This window comes from Hemiscyllium ocellatum, chromosome 11 (assembly GCF_020745735.1).
Source record: "Hemiscyllium ocellatum isolate sHemOce1 chromosome 11, sHemOce1.pat.X.cur, whole genome shotgun sequence".
In the NCBI taxonomy this organism is placed as follows: domain Eukaryota; kingdom Metazoa; phylum Chordata; class Chondrichthyes; order Orectolobiformes; family Hemiscylliidae; genus Hemiscyllium; species Hemiscyllium ocellatum.
In genome coordinates, this window is record NC_083411.1 from 17,116,075 (window position 1) to 17,138,121 (window position 22,047).

The 22,047-nt window shown below is 43.9% G+C and overlaps 1 protein-coding gene across 1 annotated transcript in view; it reads left to right on the forward strand.

The window, feature by feature from the left end:
• slc25a43 (solute carrier family 25 member 43) overlaps window positions 1-4,781 on the forward strand; it is a 36,227-nt gene extending 31,446 nt beyond the window's left edge. Inside the window, exons 4-5 of the mRNA XM_060832036.1 lie at window positions 618-752; window positions 3,405-4,781. Of these exons, the coding sequence (XP_060688019.1) occupies window positions 618-752; window positions 3,405-3,623 (354 nt within the window). The 3' untranslated portion in view covers window positions 3,624-4,781. The remainder of the gene's footprint in view (window positions 1-617; window positions 753-3,404) is intronic.
• Window positions 4,782-22,047: the final 17,266 nt, after the last annotated feature.

Here is a 22,047-nt window from a genome sequence, read left to right on the forward strand (position 1 = left end):
CTGAGACTGAAGATTGAGTGAATTGGGGAATTTTGAGACTTATTTTAAAATCTTCAAATGACTGGGAATAAAGGAGCTTGATTACCAGTAACAGCTACTCCAGTGACTGGTGACACTTGTAACATGTTTTCTTCTCCTTGTCAGATGATTCTTTTTAAATGAATTGGGTGGCACGGTGGCTCAGCAGTTAGCACTGCTGCCTCACAACACCAGGGTCCCAGGTTCAATTCCCGCCTCGGGACTGTGTCAAGTTTGCACATTCTCCCTGTGTCTGCGTGGGTTTTCCCCTGGTGCTCCGGTTTCCTCCCACAGTCCAAAGATGTGCAGGTCAGGTAGGTTGGCCATGCTAAATTGCCCATAGTGTTAGCTATGGATCTGGGTGGGTTGCTCATCAGAGGGTCAGTGTGGACTTGTTGGGCCGAAGGGCCTGTTTCCCCATTGTAGGCAATCTAATCTCAAAAACATGCCTCTTTAATCAAGCTTCTAATAATTTTAATAAGGATTTGTTGCACCCAGGAGTGTTCCTCATATTTTGTTGCGGGAAAGGTGACATCTAAATGTAGTTTGAGATTAATCATTTGTTTACATGTGTGAACACCTTTTATCTCTCTCCATAGGCACAGAGTGCCCTGCTTCCCCACTACGGAGGGGTGGATGTACATTTTACTGGTGTTGTGGACTGTTTCAAGCAAATTGTGAAGACAAAAGGTGTCCTGAGTTTATGGAATGGTCTAACAGCAAATCTAGTAAAGGTGAGTGCTGTTTCCATAAACCTAGCACTTATTAGATTGATCTGTACAACACTACATTGAATACAGAGAAATCGAGGTCAGACAATGTAACACGAGATTGTATATTAGACACATAGTCAATTCATTGTCATTTGTGGGTATCAATATATTTGACCTTTCTGTTTTTGTTCCTTGTCTGTCTCTCTTGTGAGTTACCCATGCCATAATGGCCCCACCCAGCCATATTGGCACCACATACTGCCGTGACAATTCAACACCGATCCCTTCACCCAAAACAAGTAATGCTCTGTTACTGAGAATTCTTTATTACAGACTGTACAAATCCTTGTTGTTTGTAGAGAGTAGGGGTACAGGACTCCAGTGGATGACATAGAAACATAGTGTCTGTGTGGATTTCCTCTGGGTACTCCAGTTTTTTCCCACAGTCCAAAGATGTGCAGGCCGGGGGGATTAGCCATAGGAAATGCAGGGTTACAGGGATAGGGTTTGGGTGAGTGGAGGCGGGGGGAGAGATGCTTGGAGAAGTGGCCTGATTTCACCAGTTCTCTTCCCCCCCCCCCCCCCCCCCCCTCAGTAAAACTGCACAAGAGGAAACATTGTTTCCATGTCCACCTTGTAATGGTGGTTCAGAACCTTCTACACTTCAATAAAGTCACACCTCACTCTTCTAAACCCTTTGGGAACACTGTTAACCTCCTCAACCTAAACTCCTCAAGTAACCAACTCATTAGCTATCAATGTAATAAACCTCCTCAGAACTCTCTCTCTAATATATTTGTATCCTTCCTTTCAATAAGGAGATGATGATCTAGATTAATATTCATGATGTACTCTCATCAGTACTCTATATAACTGAAGTATAATGTCATGTCTTATTACATTCTACTCTCTTGTACATTACATATAAGATTCTGATAGCCACATTCATCTTTTAATAAAGACTTCACGTTAAATCGTTATTTGAGGATATATGCTTATTTAAAGCTATATCACCTACATGTTAGGAAAATTTCTTAGAAGCCAGCACCTTAGGGACAGAAGTGTGCTGTTAATAGTGCTGCCACTCAGTCAGTTGATCTGTATCTTAACTTCATTCTGAGGGGAGGTGGTGGCATTGTGGTATTATCACTGAGCTATTGATCCAGAGACCTCAGTGTACTGGAGACCTGAATTTAAATCCCACCACAGCAGAAGGTGGAGTTTGAATTTCAAAAGAGAATCTGGAATAAAGAGTGTAATGAATTCATTGTTGGAAAAACCCATCTGTTTCACTTATGTTCTTTAATGAAGAAAATAGTCACCCGTACCTGTTCTGGCCTACTTGTGACTCCAGACCCACACCAAAGCGGTTGACTCTTAACTGCCTTCTGGGAATTAGGGACGGGCAATAAATGCTGGTTTCTCAGCAATATCCACATCCTGTGAATGATTTTTTTATTTAAAATCTCCAGCCTTGGCCCCAAATCCCTTAGTATCCTTGCCTTCCAAAGATCTAACAGTCCCAGACAGGCCAACGCTAATTTTAATGTTTTGGAGCAGCAATGATTGATCCTCTCATTTTATGCTTTACTTATTGTCGCTGCCAGAGCATGTGACCAAAGCCCGTTTTGTCCAAAAAATGTGCCTAGGGTTCGGATGTTGTTGTAGAATTCCTGATTTTCACTAAACCGATGCTGGATGTCTGAACCAGGTGGAGCTCCGGCTGTCTAATGAAAGACCCCTTTCGTCAGAACATCGCTTTTGAAAGGACATGCTTGCCTTTTGGAGCTGATTTAACAAATGACAGTATATCACTTCTTGAGACAGAGGAGTTCAAAGAGGAAAAAAGATAGTGATAATTTTATTTGGGAGAAAATATGATATTTCAGAACTAGAACAAGTTAACTGTAATATTTATAAACGAAAACAGATCAAACATAAATTTCCAGCTCGCATATGGTATCTGTGTTAGTGTTGTGAAGTTACAAATGTCATATGACGACCTAGTGATGGAAATTGACTCCTTTTTCCAATTGTTCAGTCATGTAGAAAAGTCTAATGGAGCAGATTGACTTTTCAGTCAAAAAAAAAACGTTAACTTGTGTGAGCAGGAATTAACCCATGCATAAAATGTGTCCCACAAAGCTGATTTTCAGAAAAATGATGATGCTGTTTTTGTCTTGGAAGAGTGTGTGTTAATCTGAAGTCTGCACAAAATGAGGCTTTTCTTTGGCTCATTTTATTATTGTGAAGAGTAATTAAGAATTTGCCCTGGGTGGGGGGAGGGGGAGGATGGTGGTCACAATGTCCAGACTGGAGCTTGATTGACTAGTTTATTATATTGCATAAATTCAGCATTTGGCTGGGGACAGCTGCTGTATCAACAGACATAGATCAAAAGCTTTTTGAATTATCTCTACATGAAACCTCTTTATAATCCCAAGGGGTGTTTTTAGAGCAATAAATCCTTTTCACATTTCTGTCCAATGTATTGTGCTCTTTGCTTCAGCATTAACTCAAGTTATAAGCTAAATATTACCACACTTTCAGTAACAGATTATCAAATACCCTCCTATCTAAGCCTCTATTAGATTTGGTGGGGCGATCTGTCACATTCAATTTAAGCCTCTTGCCTTTTGCCTGTCTGTTTCAATCACTTTTTTTAATTCACAGATTGTCCCGTATTATGGTCTGATGTTCAGCACATTCGAGTTCTGCAAGCGGGTTTGTCTGTACAAGAATGGCTACATCGTGTCTCCCCTGAGCTATCGGCTGAGTCCAGGTGTAGACCAGAGCTTGGGGGCTGAGGAGCTGTGGGAGCTGAGGAGATTGATCAGGGAAAAGAGGTTTGAGACTAACCAGTCCACACTAGGCACCAAATGGTGGGGCTGAGGAAACAGGCTGTCGAGGCCTATGACAGGACATTTGTTCATCTTGAGCACTGATGTCACTTCCTTGCACCAAAGAACCTGTTTTCCTTTAAAACCAGTATACTCCTCCTGCTCACATCACACTCAGCATTGTCAGTTGGCCAGTGCAATAACCAAGATGGCATCTGTTTCTGAACTATCGAAGGTCCATATTGAACAATTGGGCCAGTCTGACATTAATATGCTGACCTCAAACTTCAATGACTAATCCTGTGATTACTTCAGTTTTTTTTAAACAGTCAGTTATCGTTTTTACTTGCCTCACTTTCTTGAGGTAATGTTGCGTCTGTGGATATTGTCTGCACCCACGAATCAGTAGCTGTTAATAAACAGCGTGAGAGTTTTGAACGAGCCCGCATCAGAACGGAAGTGAGATCTCAAGTGAAACTAAAGTTCTGTCAATCAACCAAAAAGACTTGCATTTTACATTGTGCCTTTTAGATAGAAAAATGCTGCTTTGTGGGGAAAATGGATTTCAAAACCAAAGAGAATAGAAGGTGTGATTTAGTACTTTCTGGACTTGCACAGTCCAGTTTAATAACAGTACAATTTCCCATTTTCAGAGTGTTATGGAATGTTCATTCCTGTTTTACTGTACTGATGTTTACCAATGAGCTTGATGTTAAAATGGGGAAAAAAAGCCTGACAAGCCAAGATGTACAAGAAGAGAAACTGAAATCAGTGTTTGTGGATGATCTCCTTCAGTGTCTCTGCTCAGCAAGTGTTCCACATTGTCACCTTGCCTGAGCTAGATCTGAAATTCAAGCAACTTATTCAGGGACTAAGAGACAGAAGGGTTACATTTTTAAATTGGTGCAGTCCCTTGACCAAGTGGTAGGTCACACCCCAATATTACTAACTTGCTTTGCTGACCCCACTCCCATTTGTAACAAAGGAATGCAATATTATCATCTTCTTCTTTGAAGAAGTTACCCTATGCAGTCCATGTGATCTGCCAGTTTCACAATAGTCTAGCAATAACAGAATCATGCACTGTGATAGCTTTAGAATCTAAACATATTAATGGATTTTTTTTAAAAATTAGCCAAATGAAACTCTATCTTTAATATCCTTTGAGGCCAAAGATAGATTTTTTTTGAGTTTGTTATATGTCTACTACATGTAATAAACACTTACGCACAAAATGTTTGTTTATTGTATATTGTTCAATCTGTCTATACATATACACCCTGCCATCTCGAACATATCTGTATGAGGTAAATGATTTATCAGGATGTAACATTCACTGCAACTTTTTGAAATAATTTTGTGATCCTGTTTTATGTAGGTACAGGACGTTGGTTTCTAACTGGTTTTCTAAAGACCATCAGAAAATGGTGACTTCATATGTTAGTCGACTTTTAAACTAAAAGAATTGTAGATGCTGGAAATTGGAAACAAAAGCAGAATTTACTGGAAAAACCCAGCAGGTCTGGCAGCATCTGTGGAGACAAAACAAAGTTAACATTTCAGGTCCAGTGACCCCTCCTCGAACTTTAAATTCTGAAGAAGAGTCACTGGACCCAAAACGTTAACTCTGCTTTCTCTCCACAGATGCTGCCAGACCTGCTCAGCTTTTCCAGCAATTTCTGTTTTTGTCACAGTTTTAAACCACTTGGCATCTCATTCCAGCTAATAGTTATTCCCACAAGGTATACATCTGACCAACAACATTGCAGCAAGCTAAATATCACCATTCTATTCTGAATTAGCAGTTCTGCTTCATGCTCTGCCTGTGCACTATTGGATTGACTGTATTTCCTGCTTTTGCTCATTGGGCTATGGGGATATTACTGTACAACAGGGACTTGCATTGCCCTGGGTTCAGAATGTTGAAAGGATACAAGAAACCAGTAAATCTGTGTCCTCTGATGAAATCAAAAACAGTGGGACAGAGTAGGATCCAAGCAAGACCATTTTGGAACAAAATCAGGAATCACTTTTTTTCTTTGTAGAAGAGATTAGGTAGTAGAGTAGATCTTTACACGTCCCCAAAGATAAAAGCGATATTTCCTATCAATAGTCTGACTTTCAAAGACTGAGATAAATAGGCTTTTGTTATATAGGGTATCAGGGTTACAGAGCTAAGTGAAGTTGAGTTGTCGACCGGCAATGATCTAATTGATTAGGTTTGAGGAAGTGAGTGACCGTGTCCTGTTCTCATGTTCCAACTATAAGCTCTTTCTTCCATGTAACTGAGTGGTACAGGACTTTGATAAACATGTCAGCAGAGATCAGCCAGAATGCATTTGAGTTCAATTCTCATTTCCTGCAATGGGAAACTTCTCCAAACTTTGTAAATTCTCCTCATTACTGCATGTGAATTTCACCATTATTCAATAGCCATGTCAATCTGAAGTGGTCCAGTGCAGCACTCTGTAAGTGTGCAGGTGTCTTGATGCTGTGAAAAATGTACAAACATATTAAGTAGGGGCAGGAATAAGCCATTCAGCTCCTCAAGCCTGTATTGCAATTCTGTTCACGGTTGATTTGTTTATGGACTCACATCCACACTGCCCCCCAAATAACACTTGACTCCCTCGGAATTCCATAAATCTATCTCCCTCTGCTGTGAAAGTGTTCAATGAATTTCATCTCAACTGTCTCAGGAAGACAGTTCAAAAGACCATCAACCTAAGAGAAAAACTGTGTTTGAAGTGGGAATGTCCGGATCTTTAAACTGTGCCCCTATGGTTGTTCCAGTCTCTCCTGCATGGAGAGACCCTATTTTTAGCATCCACTCTCTCCAGTCCACTCAGAATCCTGGTTGTATCTAAGAGATCTATTTCAGTGGATGCAAGTACAGTCTATCCAACCTCTCCTAGTAAGATAAACTTGCCCTACTCCAAGTATCAGTCAAGTGAGTGATATCTGATCTGCCTCTGACATGTTTTACCTCAGCTGTGTTTTGCTTATTAGTTCATGGGATGTGGGCATTGCTAGCTAAGCTAATATTTGAGAGGGCAGTTAAGAGTTAAAGACATTGCTTATGGATCTGGAGTCACATAGAGGCCAGACCAGGTAAGGATGGCAGATTTCCTTCCTTAAAACACATTAGTGAATCAACTGAGTTTTCATGACAATTGACACTGATTACATAGTCACCATTGAGCCAGTTTTTTTTAAATTTCAGATTTTTACTCCGTTCAATGTTACCATCTGACATGGTGGGATTCTAACCCAAGTTCTCAGAAATTAATCTGCTAAGTATGGTGGACTGTCACTTTAACAGTCCAATCACGTGCTATAAAGATGATGTTATTAGCCATTTTAGGTTTGGAAACCCTACGTCTAACTGTGTTTCCTGCGTAGTGAACACCTCCTTAATAAAGTGCCTGTTTTTAAACACTTTGATCTCCTGGTCCTCCTCAAGGTAACAGCCGGTGTTTTTGGTTATTAGTCCAGTAATTAGTATGTATTCTGTTTTGATATTTTAATAGACCATTGATTGGGTTACTGCCTCTGATTAATAGTTTTTGTACAGTTTTCCTGCCTGCCTCCGAGACAACAGTAGTTTTCACAGTATTGGTTTGTAAGGACGTTCCACAATTCCAAATGCCTATGGCCTGAAATGAAAGCTAGGGATCACAACTTGTAATTGAGATTACATCATGTGAGTTATATCATGTGGGAGCCAATGAATAAAAGCCATCTCAGGAAGAGGGAGTTTTTTTTCTCTTTTCCTAGCCTCAGACAAATCATGTTGATTGTGATTTTTTTTTTGGTCTTCATTTCTTCACATGTCGGTGTCACTGGCTGGGTCAGCATGCATTGTTCATCCCTAGGTGCACTGGAGAAGATGCCTTCTTTAACTGTGCAGTTCATTTGGTATAGTTACATCCAGCTAATCAGTTGCCTCAGACTTGTTCAAGGATTGAAATCGATACCTAATCTAATCTAAAGGTTAGATGTAGGAAGAACGTTTCCACTGGTTGGGGAATCTAGAACTAGGGGACACAAGTGTCAAGATACAGGATAGATCATTTAAAAGGGCGGCATGGTGGCACAGTGGTTAGCACTGCTGCCTCACAGCGCCAGGGACCTGGGTTCGATTCCTGCCTCAGGCGACTGACTGTGTGGAGTTTGCACGTTCTCCCCGTGTCTGCGTGGGTTTCCTCTGGGTGCTCCGGTTTCCTTCCACAGTCCAAAGATGTGCGGATCAGGTGAATTGGCCATGCTAAATTGCCCGTAGTGTTAGGTAAGGGGTAAATGTAGGGGTATGGGTGGGTTGCGCTTCGGCGGGTCGGTGTGGACTTGTTGGGCCGAAGGGCCTGTTTCCACACTGTAAGTAATCTAATCTAATCTTAAAAAAAAAACCTTCCCCATCTGAATGAGGTAGAGCTACATTGTATATTACATGGAGCAATTGGACAATCTGCTTCCAGTGTAGACATTACAGTGATCATATTTGGGTTCTTGTTCAGTATGTTGTAACCATCTCTGAACCAGAAGGCCCAGATTGAAGCCTTTTCTGAGGTGTCATAAAATATCTGCACAAGTTGATTAACAATATCTATGAAAATATGATAGAAAGGGAGGAATCTGATCACATGGATCTGGAAACAGCACTGTATTACACTACATATTCTCGAGACCGGAACTGATTGTGACTCGGGATGTGTTCCAACACTTATAACAAGCTGCAACCTGAAGGTGGATCTGCTGGGATTCATTCTGTAACATTGAATTTTGCAGCACAAAAAAAGGCCATTTGGCCCATCTCATCAATGAGCCTCCTCTCATCTTACCTGCATGCTTTCTCTTCCCTTTTCCCATAACCCTGCATATTGTTTCTATTGAAATAATCATCAAACGTCTTCTTGAATGCCTCAATTGAATCTGCCTCCCCAACGTTTCCAGGCATTACATTCCACAGCCTACCTACTCACTGTGTGAAAAAGCTTCTCTCATGTTTCATTTGCTTCCTTTGCAAGAGCTTTAAAACTGTCGCTTCTGATTCTTGATCCATTTCCAAGCAGCGGCAATTTCTCCCTAATTAACCAGTTTACTGGATCTTGCATGAACTTGAAAATGTCCACCTCTTAGCCTTCATTCCAAGGTAAACCGTCCCAATATTCTAATCTTTCCTCATAACTGAAGTATATCATTCTCGCAACCTTTCTATCAAGCCTCTTCTGCACTCTCTCCAATGTATTCACACCCTTCCTATGGTATGGCATCCAGAACTATACACTGTGCTCCAACTAAGGGCTCTGGCCCGAAACGTCAAATTTCCTGTTCCTTGGATGCTGCCTAACCTGCTGTGCTTAAACCAGCAACACATTTTCAACCGAGCTCTAATCAGTGTCTTGTATAAATTCATCATAATTTTCATGCCTTATTTTTAAAACCTAGAGTACTGTATGTTTTATTAAACCCTGTCCTGCCTGCCACCTTCATGATCTGCACACAGATATACCTAGGTCTTTCTCCTCCCACATTTTAAAATATTGTCCCTTATTTTACACTTCGAGTAAAAAATGAGGTCTGCAGATGCTGGAGATCACAGCTGCAAATGTGTTGCTGGTCAAAGCACAGCAGGCCAGGCAGCATCTCAGGAATAGAGAATTCTGTGCTTATTTTACACTGCCTGTCCAAGTTCTTTGTAATGCAGTGCATCACCTCACATTGCATTCAACTTCATCCATCACTTATCTGACCACTTTGTCAATGTGCTTTTGAAGTTCCTCACTGCCTTCCCCTTCAGTTACAATTCTCCAAGGTTTTGAGTCGTTATTCTCCTGCACTCAAACCTGGGAAAGATTTGAAAGGTAATTTTCAGTGCCTTGTACAATTTCCTCTCCCCATTCTTACACTATCTTTGGTTGCATGTCATCCCGTCACAGTGCCTTAGCATTTTAAATATCAAAAGCTTATCCAGTACCTTCTCACTATTAATTTTAAGCTCTTCTAATGACTGAGTTTCTTCCTTTGTCACCATGGTTTGGATTGCATCTGTCTCATAGGTAAACTCAGATGCAAAATATTCAGTTAGACCAAGTTAAAATCCCCTGTTTGGTCCTTAATTGGCCCTTCATTTCCTTTCTCCAGTTTCCTCATTTCCCCTCCCTCCACCTTGTCTCAGTCGGTTCCCTCAACTCAGCACCGCCCTCCTAACCTGCAATCTTCTCCCTGACCTCTCCGCCCCCACCCCACTCCGGCCTATCACCCTCACCTTGACCTCCTTCCACCTATCACATCTCCACCGCCCCTCCCCCAAGCCCCTCCTCCCTACCTTTTATCTTAGCCTGCTTGGCACACTCTCCCCATTCCTGATGAAGGGCTCTGGCCCGAAACGTCGAATTTCCTATTCCTTGGATGCTGCCTAACCTGCTGTGCTTTAACCAGCAACACATTTTCAGCTCTGATCTCCAGCATCTGCAGACCTCATTTTTTACCCTTCATTTCCTTTTACCACCATTTTACTATCACATATTTTTAGAAGACTTTGTGATTTCCTTTTTTTTAGCTGCCAGTCTTTATTCATCCTAGTTCTCACATTTGCTTTTACACCTCCCATTTGACACTTTGCTGTTCATCTTGGTTTTCATCTATATTTATGATCAAACATCTCCAGTGAGCACATTTTTTTTCTATCTCCCTTGTAATACAGGGAGCTGTGGATTTATTTGTCCTATAGTTCCTTTTTGTTTGCAGGAATATACCTTCACTGTGACCAAACTATCTCCTCTTTTAGGGTAGCCCATTGTTCAGCAACTGTGCTTTTTCCCCTCCAACCTCTGGTATGAGTCTATTCAGCCCAGCTCTGTCCTTGCCCCATTGAAGTCAGCCCTCTACCAGTTCATTATTCTTACTATGAATTCATCAATGATATTTTCTACCATCATCCTAAACATTACAAAATAATGATTTCTGCCCCTTAAATGTCCCCAGTGCCACTTGGTCTACCCAATTCCCTAGAAGGAGAAAGTGAGGTCTGCAGATGCTGGAGATCAGAGCTGAAAATGTGTTGCTGGAAAAGCGCAGCAGGTCAGGCAGCATCCAAGGAACAGGAAATTCGATGTTTCGGGCATAAGCCCTTCATCAGGAATGAGGAAAGTGTGTCTAGTAGGCTAAGATAAAAGGTAGGGAGGAGGGACTTGGGGGAGGGGCGATGGAAATGTGATAGGTGGAGGGAGGTCAAGGTGAGGGTGATAGGCCGGAGTGGGGTGGGGGCGGAGAGGTCAGGAAGAAGATTGCAGGTCAGGAAGGCGGTGCTGAGTTTGAGGGATTCGACTGAGACAAGGTGGGGGGAGGGGAAATGAGGAAACTGGAGAAATCTGAGTTCATCCCTTGTGGTTGGAGGGTTCCCAGGCGGAAGATGAGGCGCTCTTCCTCCAACCGTTGTGTTGTTATGGTCTGGCGATGGAGGAGTCCAAGGACCTGCATGTCCTTGGTGGAGTGGGAGGGGGAGTTAAAGTGTTGAGCCACGGGGTGATTGGTTTGGTTGGTCCGGGTGTCCCAGAGGTGTTCTCTGAAACGTTCCGCAAGTAGGCGGCCTGTCTCCCCAATATAGAGGAGGCCACATCGGGTGCAGCGGATGCAATAGATGATGTGTGTGGAGGTGCAGATGAATTTGTGGCGGATATGGAAGGATCCCTTGGGGCCTTGGAGGCACCACACCTCCTCCCTTACTTCTCTCCAAGGATGGATTCTTTGGATGCTGCCTGACCTGCTGCGCTTTTCCAGCAACACATTTTCAGCTCTAATTCCCAAGAAATAAGCTTCACAGTGTCTCTTGTTGGACTGAATGTATATTGTTGTAGGAAATTGTCCCTCACTAACCCTCACTCTACTATTATCTGTGTGTGGTGTCTGTGTGTTTTATTTATATATATTATATAAACATATATATATAAAATATATATGAGTAACTCAAGACCCTAATATTAACAATTCCATGATGTATATAACTGTCTGTAATTTCTTTGCAGATTTGTTCCTTTATATACCTCCCAGTATCTGGTTTTCTGTATATTTTACTGAGCAATATAATTACACATCTCTTATTCCTTAGCTCTAGACAAACCAAGTCTATCCTTGGACCCTCTGAAACTTTCTCCAACATTGTGGTGGTCTCCTTCAGCAAAAATGCCACTCCTTCTCTTCTTACTTTCCCAACTTTTCTGAACACTTTGTAACCAAAGATAATTTAACACTCAGATATGTAAGCCAGGTTTCCATTATTGCCATAACATCATAATCCCATAAGACAATCTGTGACTGTAACTCCTCAATCCGATTAACTATAATACTGTGTATTCACATACATGCAGTGTACGTCTAATGAAAACTATCCTGTACATATTACTTTTGGCAGTCAGGAAGCCTAACTTTATGCTCATTCTTGTTGGCAGTGGAGTTTATAGAATCCCCACAGTGTGGAAACAGGCTATTTGTCCCAACAGGTCCACACTAACCCTCCGAGGGGCATCCTACCAAGATCCATCCCCTTACCCTATTCCTGTATCCTTACATTTCACCTAACCTACACACCCCTGAACACTATTGGCAATTGAGCGTGGCCAATCCACCTAACCTGCACATCTTTGGAATGTGGGAGGAAACCAGAGCACCCAGCAGAAACGCAAGCAGACGCTGGGAGAACGTGCAAACTCCACACAGACACTCACCCAAGGCTGGAATCAAACCCAGGTCTAAGCACTGAGCCACTGTGCTGCCTATGTTCTGGAGTATGTTAGTATGTTCTGGAAGTAATGTATCAGCTGCAGAAGACTCCATCCTTGAGTAGTCACTATCATTTAACCCCACCTCCCCCCCCACCAACCTTCAAATTGTAATGTCAAAATAGATTCCTTTTTTTAAAAAGGTCTTTTGTCAGGCTTTCGCTCTGACAACAGTTTCAGGGCTGGGCACGTTGTACAGGTTACACATGCTCTATGACGATTACATTACAGTGATGCAGCATTATCTCCTTGGTAATACACAGCATTATCTTCTTGGTAATGTCTCTTTGGTAGTATGCAAACATCATTCTTCTTGTATGACCAAACTATTTGATCAGTCTTGCTCTTTTTTGTGATCCCCAGTTTGCCTGGCTTGGCTATGTTTTAATTTTTCATGTGATCATGTTTATACCTTGCTGTCTGATGGGTTTTGTTCTATCTGTTTCTATATTAATTTTCCCTGTTTTAATTATTCCTTTATTTTGGTCTTCTTTATTTTGTTCAACTGTCATCAGTTTTACTTCTACTGACTTGATGGGAGAGGTAGTACGACTGAAAGCTCTTTGTGTTCTGCATTATAAGTTTTCAAACCTCGCTTTCCAAGTTTTCTGACACCGCTTCATTCAGAGAGTTTGAGTTGCTGTGGCAACATGCTGTTTTACAAGCAAGGTTTGGACTGAGAGCTATGAATAGTCGTGGGAGAGGCTCCAATTTCTTTCCATCACACACCAACCAGGAATCTCTTCCACTCTTTAGGCCTGATATCTACTTGTGGCAGCTTGTGACTTAACCTGTTTGGCTGCGTTATGAATGTACCTCCCTGACTATCAAGTTCCGGGGTGGGAATCAAACCAACGCTTTCTGGTTCAGAGACTGGGACAGTATCGATTGCACCCCAAGAGAATGATTGGGGGGGCGGGGGGGCGGGATTCCAGGAAAGATGTAGATATTGTTGCTTTATTTCTCACAGGAATGAGTGACACGACAATTTAACATATGTGAACTGACTACAACATAAAAATAGCTCTCAGATGTAACATTCACATGGATCTCCCTGCCTGAAGGCTGCCCTAGAGTCAGGTAGCCTGGAAACAATCCAACTCATCCACGCCGACGAGCCATTCCAATCTGACCTAGTCCCATTTGCCAGCATTTGGCCCTTATCCCCCTAAACCCTTCTTATTCATATACCCATCCAGACGTCTTTGAAACGTTGCAATTTTACCCACCTCCACCACTTCCTCTGGCAGCTCGCTCCACACACGCACCACTCTCTGAGTTGCCCCTCAGGTCCTTTTTAAATCTTGCCTCTCTCACCTTAAACCTATGCCCTCTAGTGTTGGACTCCCCTACCCTGGGAAAAATACTTTGGCTATTCACCCTATCCATGACACTCACAATTTAATAAACCTATATAAGGTCACCCTTTTGCCTCTGACACTCTCGCGAAAAATAGCCCCAGCCTCTCCCTATAACTCAAGCTCCCCAGTCCCAGCATTATCCTTGCAAATCTTTTCCGCACCTCGGGATTAACAACATCTTTCCTAGAGAAGGGAGATTAGAATTGAATGCAGTAGACTGAAAGTGACCTAACCAATGTCTGGTACAGCTGCAACATGACGTCCCAACCCCTATTCTGATCAATAAAGGCAAGTGTGACAATGCCTTCTTCATCATCCTCTTCTACCTTTGATTCCACTTTCAGGGAACTATGCACCTGCATCCCTAGGTCTTTTTATTTGGCAAAACACTCCAGGAACTTACCATTAACTGTCTAAGTCCTTGATGATTTTTCAGTGAAGCCTGGCAATGTGCTATGATTTTTTTCCCCACAGACATGGCAACAAAGGAGGGGCCAAGCCTACCTCAGCCAGGACTGTGAACAAATCTCTATGATCGTGATCTAGTGCTAATCAGATTAGTATTAATCTGGTCCACACCTTAACCGTCTAATCAACTGGCTATCCTCAACGGTCATCGATCTACTACAAATTTATGAATAATACTTGTATAAAACTAAAGGACAGTGGAACATCATGTTAACAAATATGAGATGAATTCAATGGAAATTACATTTGGACAGTGGAAGACTGCTATTTCATAATGCTGTCACAAAGATGGTTATCAATCCATTGACATCATCATGATTTTGGGCCTGTACAATTACTTCCACAAGAAAGAAAACTGATTTATTGTTCAGAGGAAACCTCTACACAAGGACCAGGAGTAGAGAATTCAGCCCCTTGATTCTGTTCCACAATTTAATATGATCATGGCTGATCCCATATCGACCCCAACTCTCCATAACCCTTCAACCAGTAAGTAATTAACACAGCTGTCTATCTCTCCCCCAAACTTACTCAATACCCCAGCATCCACCATGCTCTGGGGGGAGTGAATTACACAGATTCATGATACTTTGAGAGAAATAATTTCTCCTCATCTCTATTTTAAATCTGCTACTCCTTAACATAAAATTATAACTTCTTAATTTAGATTGCCCCACAAGAGATAACCTTCTCCCTACATTCATGAGCTGCTGCGACAGAGTGCATATTTAAAAAATACACATTTTTCTTATTTTCATGGATTTTTTGAAACTTTTCCACTAGTTTTCCTTCGAATTATTTTGACAGATCACCAAATAGGTTTTATTTGAACTTAAAGAGGATGTTTCTCTTCCTTGGTAAGTGTAGCGGTATTTCCTTAATTAACTGATAGTGGTTTCACCAATCCCAAGTTGCTTCTAACACGTTGGTGCTAATAGGATCACTATGAGCCTATCAGCAGGAGATATGGGGGAGACTTTTGGGGGGGGGGGGGGGGGGGGTGTGGAGGTGGATGGGGCAGCAGTTTCTTACCATTTCTCTCCATTTTATTTGTGATTGGTCACCCTCGTGAGTGAACAATCCATGGCAATCTGGGGTCGATAGATCAGCTGCCGACCTGTATATTGCCACCTAGGATATTGCATATCTTCAAAATATATAATCATTTGAAGTTTAATTTTCCTAAAAGCTTTGTTTTAAACAGTTGAAATTACACAGACTTGTAAAATATCATTTACAAATTTATTGATGCCATTACTTACTGAGGTTGAAATGCTTACTTACGTTTTTCAGTGTTGAATGTTTAGTTTAATACATTAGAGAGAGATTGGATTACCTACAGTGTAGAAACAGGCCCTTCGGCCCAACAAGTCCACACTGACCCTCCGAAGAGCAGTCCACCTTGACCCATTCCCCTATATTCACCCCTGACTAATGCACCTAACACTACGGGCAATTTAGCATGGCCAATTCATCTAATCTGAACATCTTTGGACTGTGGGAGGAAACCGGAGCACCCGGAGCACCTGCACAGACACAGGGAGAATGTGCAAACTCCACACAGACAGTTGCCGGAGGCGGGAACTGAACCTGGGTTCCTGGCGCTGTGAGGCAGCAGTGCTAACCACTGAGCCACCGTGCCTCCCCTAATGACCTTAAGGTTTCATGCCTCTGGTGAGAGGAAACATTGAGAAGGAGAGTCCTTCATGGGAACCTCAGCTGGTGTGGCAACTGAACTCATGCTGTTGGCATCAATCTGCATCGACAAACCAGCTTTCCAGCTAACTGAGCTAACCAACCCCCATATGTGCAATAATATAAGTATATTAATGCGTAATATATAAATATGCAAACTATAGTAATTTCTAAATCAACTGCAAAGTTTATTTTCTTAACCATCTTTCAGCTAAGATACAGAATTATTCATTCTTCTGAATCAACTTCATTCTGGACGGAACGATGAGTTTGACCTCAATACAGTATGTTTATTTAGTCATATGTGTCAGCTATTTCGCAATCTAAAGGAACTACAAATTGGGAACTTTACTGTCAACCATCTTCACATCCTGAACTGTGATTATTTGCCATGTCCCACTGCTTTCTGCCTTTCCACCTTTTTCTAAGGAGTATTTATATTAGATTGCTTTGAATGGAATCAGTTAAGAATAAATAGTGACTACGCTATTGAGGCAACTGCCTGTTCTTTTTCAAAGAAGAAAATGCTTACATTGATATTGCACCTTCCGTGACTTCTGGACATATCCCAAAGTGCTTCTCAGACAATCGAAGGATAAATCGCTGTTGTAAAGTCAGGAAAATATAATGTGCTCAGATATATTAGGAATGATCAGCCATGATCATATTGAATGGCGGTGCAGGCTCGAAGGGCTGAATGGCCTACTCCTGCACCTATTGTCTATTGTCTATATAGAGTGGTGTTTTAATCCTTCAGGCTCACATATACGACCACTACTGAAAGGTTAATACTTTGACATCATGGTACTTTAACAAACATCTCATCTGAAGAATAGCACCCAATGGTCTTGTTCAAGAATTGATGTAAGGACACTCCTGAAGGTCTTTTGTACGACACAGTCATGTCTTCTGGGCCACTAATCCCATGTTTAAGACCCACCTGCCCCCAGAACTGTGTTTTATCATGTGATCAAAAATTATGAGTAAGGATATTCCTAACAACTGCGGGATAATCACTTTAACAGCAGTAATGAATGTGAATTTGGAAATAATAATCAAGGAACAATTAACAAGTACTTGAAGTGGTCTGAGTTAATTAAGGAGAGTCAAGATTGATTTATAAAAGATAGGTAATTCTTGACTAATTGAATTGATTTTGAATAGGTGATGAGGGAAAAGGTTGATGAGGGAAAAGTGGTGAATTTTGTCAATGTGGAGCTTAAGGAAGCATTTGACACAGTACCACATTACAGACTGTTAACAAAATCAATGCTCATTAACAAAGGCTTAAAGACAGAGATGTGGTAACTAATTACATTGGGGCTGTGAAGATGGTTGACAGTAAAGATCCCCAAAGTTCAGTGCCAGGACCACTTTATAAAAGATATCTATATAAATGACTAGAATATTAGAATTCAGACAAAAAATTCAAAGTTTGCCAATGAAACTAAACTTGGTGATATGGCTGACAGTGAAGATGTTTTTAATTAACTGCAGTGAGGTAAAGATTAATGAGCAGATGAAGTAGACAAGTGGCAGATGGAATTTACTACAGAGAAGTGTGAGATGATATGTTTTGGGAGAACGGGTGGAGAGAGACCATAATAATGGTAAAGTTCTAAAGAATATGCAGTGAGGGCAAAGTTCTAAAGAGTATGCAGGGAGAGAGGGACTCGGAGGACTTACATAGATCTTTGAAGATGGCAGGATGTGTTCTGAGAGTAATTAGCCAAGCAAATAGAAATCCATCAATAGAAATATTGTGCAATAGCAGGGACGTTTTGTTGACGTTTATAAGGCATTGGTTAGGCTACAACTAGAGTATTCTGCCCAGAACTGTCTGCAATAGTTTCAGGAATGACAGATTTCAGATGCACCACTGGTGGAGAAATTGGATTTGGGTTGGGTTTGATTTCTGAGGAGCAAAGATGATTGGGTGAGATTTGCAGAGGGGAGTTTTGGAATATTGCGTGCAATTCAGAAGGATGTTGTGAAACTTGAAAGGGTTCAGAAAAGATTTAAAAGGATGTTGCCAGACTTGGAGGATTTGAGTTATATGGAGAGGCTGAATAGACTGGGGCTGTTTTCCCTGGAGCGTTGGAGGCTGAGGGGTGACCTTATAGAGGTTTATAAAATCACAAGTGGCATGGATAGGATGAATAGACATCCCTTGGGTTGGGGGAGTCCGGAACTTTGCAGACGATGGGGGTCGATGTCACGGAGGACCTCAAGGAGGTGAAGGGCCAGCAAGCCTCGCTCTTTGCCTCAGAGGCCTCCAAGATAATCTTCCGGTCCAGGGTCCGCTCGGTGGAGCAGGACGAGACGTGCTCACGTTTCTTCTTCCAGAAGGTGCACAAAGAGAGCTCTGTGCTCAGCAGCCTGAAGGAAGAAGACGGCTCGACAACGTCATCTCAGGCTGACGTCATGAGGATCAGTAAATCCTTCTATGCCAGTCTGTATGACGCGAAGCCGACCGACAGCGCGGCCTCCCAGTCGTTCCTGTCGTCTATCATGGAGGTCTTAGACGACAGAACACGCGAGAGGCTGGACCAGCCGCTATCTCTGGACGAGCTGACCAAGGCCCTCGAGTCCTTCGAAAAGAATAAAACTCCCGGAAGCGATGGCTTACCGGTCGAGCTCTATTCCGCTCTGTGGGACTTGATTGGCCAGGACCTGCTGGAGGTGTATGTCAGTATGCTTCAGGCGGGTACCATGAGCGAATCCATGAGGAAAGGCATCATCACCCTCATCTATAAGCGGAAGGGGGAGAGGGAGGAACTCAAAAATTGGAGACCGATCACACTGTTGAATGCAGATTACAAAATCCTGTCAAAGGTAATTGCCAACCGGGTCAGGTCTGCTCTGGGGTCGGTGATTCACCCTGACCAAACCTGTGCTGTGCCAGGCAGGAAGATCGCTGAGAGTCTCGCACTCCTCAGGGATACGATCGCCTACGTGCAGGACAGAGGGTTGGACGCCTGCCTGATCAGCCTGGACCAGGAGAAAGCCTTTGACAGGATATCACACATGTATATGAGAGATGTTCTCTCCAAAATGGGCTTTGGGGAGGGAATCTGCAATTGGATCAGACTGCTCTACACCAACATCGTAAGTGCAGTCTCAATCAATGGGTGGGAATCAGATAGCTTCCCAGTCAGATCTGGAGTCAGGCAGGGCTGCCCTCTCTCTCCAGCCTTGTTTGTGTGCTGCATAGAGCCATTTGCCGAGTCCATCAGGAAGGATGCGAGCCTGAGAGGGGTGACTATTCCGGGCAGCGGGGGCCTGCAGGTTAAGGCCTCCCTGTACATGGATGACGTCGCTGTTTTCTGCTCGGATCCGCTGTCCGTGCGCAGACTCATGTGCATTTGTGACCAGTTCGAACGGGCCTCGGGGGCCAAGGTAAACCGAGGCAAGAGCGAGGCCATGCTCTTCGGGAACTGGGCCGACCAATCCTCGATCCCCTTCACCGTCAGGACCGACCACCTGAAGGGGCTGGGTATTTGGTTCGGGGGGGCTGGGGCGTGCGCCAAGTCTTGGGAGGAGCGTATCAGTAAAGTGAGGCAGAAACTGGGCAGATGGAGGCTACGGTCGCTCTCCATCACGGGAAAAAACCTGGTCATCAGGTGTGAGGCACTGTCATTGCTGTTGTACGTGGCACAGGTCTGGCCTATTCCCAGAACCTGCGCCGCTGCAGTCGTCCGGGCCATCTTCCAGTTCATATGGAGTTCAAAGATGGACCGGGTCCGAAGGGACTCACTGTACAAAGATCTGGGCAACGGGGGAAAAAATACACCCAATGCCACCCTCACCCTGATGGCCACCTTTGTGTGTGGCTGCATCAAGCTGTGTGTGGATCCCCGGTACGCAAACACCAAGTGTCACTACGTACTGAGGTTCTACCTGTCCCCGGTGTTGCGAAGGATGGGCCTGGCCTCGCTGCCGCGGAACGCTCCGAGTAGTTGGACCGTTCCGTACCACCTGTCCTTCGTGGAGAAATTTCTGAAGAAAAACACCTTTGACCACAAGTCCATCAGGGAGTGGTCAGCACGTAGCGTCCTCGAGACCCTTCGGGAAAAGGAGAGGGCGGATCCTGTTGAGTGGTTCCCTGAGCAGACTGTCAAAGCAATTTGGCAGAATGCCTCATCGCCAGAACTTTCCAACAAGCACCAAGACATGGCTTGGCTGGTGGTGAGAAGGGCTCTACCTGTGAGATCGTTTATGCACGCCCGGACTCTCAGCCGCACCGCACGCTGCCCTCGAAGCGGCTGCGGGGGGGACGAGACTGTCACACACCTCCTTCTGGAATGTGCCTATGCAGAGGAAGTCTGGAGAGGAATGCAGTGGTATTTGTCGAGGTTCGTCCCGAGCAGCGCCGTGACGCGGGACTCCGTGCTCTACGGCCTGTTCCCCGGGACGCACACCGAGACGAACATCAACTGCGCCTGGAGGATCATCAACGCGGTGAAGGACGCTCTCTGGGCGGTCTGAAACCTGTTGATCTTCCAGCTGAAGGAGTTGACCCCGACTGAGTGTTGCAGACTGGCACATTCCAAGGTCCAGGACTACGTGTTGAGGGACGCGCTGAAGCTTGGGGCAGCTGCTGCCAAGGCGCGGTGGGGAAAGACCACCGTTTAACATCTGCCTGTCTAAAGAAAAGCAGGGGGCCCATGCAGTCATTTGGGCTCTGCTGACACCTCAGCTCAATATGAGTGAGAGATGCACTGATCTGTATGTAATAATGATAATTCGGAGCTGTGTATGTAAATGTGGAAATATGAATGGCATTACCTAATGTACAGTGTATCAAATTATTCTATGCATATTTTATGAATAAAGTATATTTTTGAAATAAAAAAAAAGTTTAGGGTGATAGGGAAAGGACGCCTGGGGTGGACCAGCCGCTATCTCTGGACGAGCTGACCAAGGCCCTCGAGTCCTTCGAAAAGAATAAAACTCCTGGAAGCGACGGCTTACCAGTCGAGCTCTATTCTGCTCTGTGGGACTTGATTGGCCAGGACCTGCTGGAGGTGTATGTCAATATGCTTCGGGCAGGTACCATGAGTGAATCCATGAGGAAAGGCATCATCACCCTCATCTACAAGCGGAAGGGGGAGAGGGAGGAACTCAAAAATTGGAGACCAATTTCACTGTTGAATGCGGATTACAAAATTCTGTCAAAGGTAATCGCCAACCGGGTCAGGTCTGCTCTGGGGTCGGTGATTCACCCTGACCAAACCTGCGCTGTACCTGGCAGGAAGATCGCTGAGAGTCTCGCACTCCTCAGGGATACGATCGCCTACGTGCAGGACAGAGGGTTGGATACCTGCCTGATCAGCCTGGACCAGGAGAAAGCCTTTGACAGGATATCACACAGGTATATGAGAGATGTTCTCTCCACAATGGGCTTTGGGGAGGGAATCTGCAATTGGATCAGATTGCATTACACCAACATTGTCAGTGCAGTCTCAATCAATGGGTGGGAATCAGATAGCTTCGCAGTCAGATCTGGAGTCAGGCAGGGCTGCCCTCTCTCTCCTGCCTTGTTTGTGTGCTGCATAGAGCCATTTGCCGAGTCCATCAGGAAGGATGCGAGCCTGAGAGGGTGGCTATTCCTGGCAGCAGGGGCCTGCAGGTTAAGGCCTCCCTGTACATGGATGACGTCGCTGTTTTCTGGTCGGATCGGCTGTCCGTGTGCAGACTCATGTGCATATGTGACCAGTTCGAACGGGCCTCAGGAGCCAAGGTAAACCGAGGCAAGAGCGAGGCCATGCTCTTCGGGAACTGGGCCGACCAATCCTCGATCCCCTTCACCGTCAGGACCGACCACCTGAAGGTGCTGGGTATTTGGTTCGGGGGGGCTGGGGCGTGCGCCAAGTCTTGGGAGGAGCGTATCAGCAGTGTGAGGTAGAAACTGGGCAGATGGAAGCTACGGTCACTCTCAATCGCAGGAAAAAACCTGGTCATCAGGTGTGAGGCACTGTCATTGCGGTTATATGTGGCACAGGTCTGGCCTATTCCCAGAACCTGTGCCGCTGCAGTCACCCGGGCCATCTTCCAGTTTTTATGGAGATCAAAAATGGACTAGGTCCGAAGGGACTCGCTGTACAAAGATCTGGGCAACGGGGGAAAAAATACACCTAATGCCACCCTCACCCTGATGGCTGCCTTTGTGTGT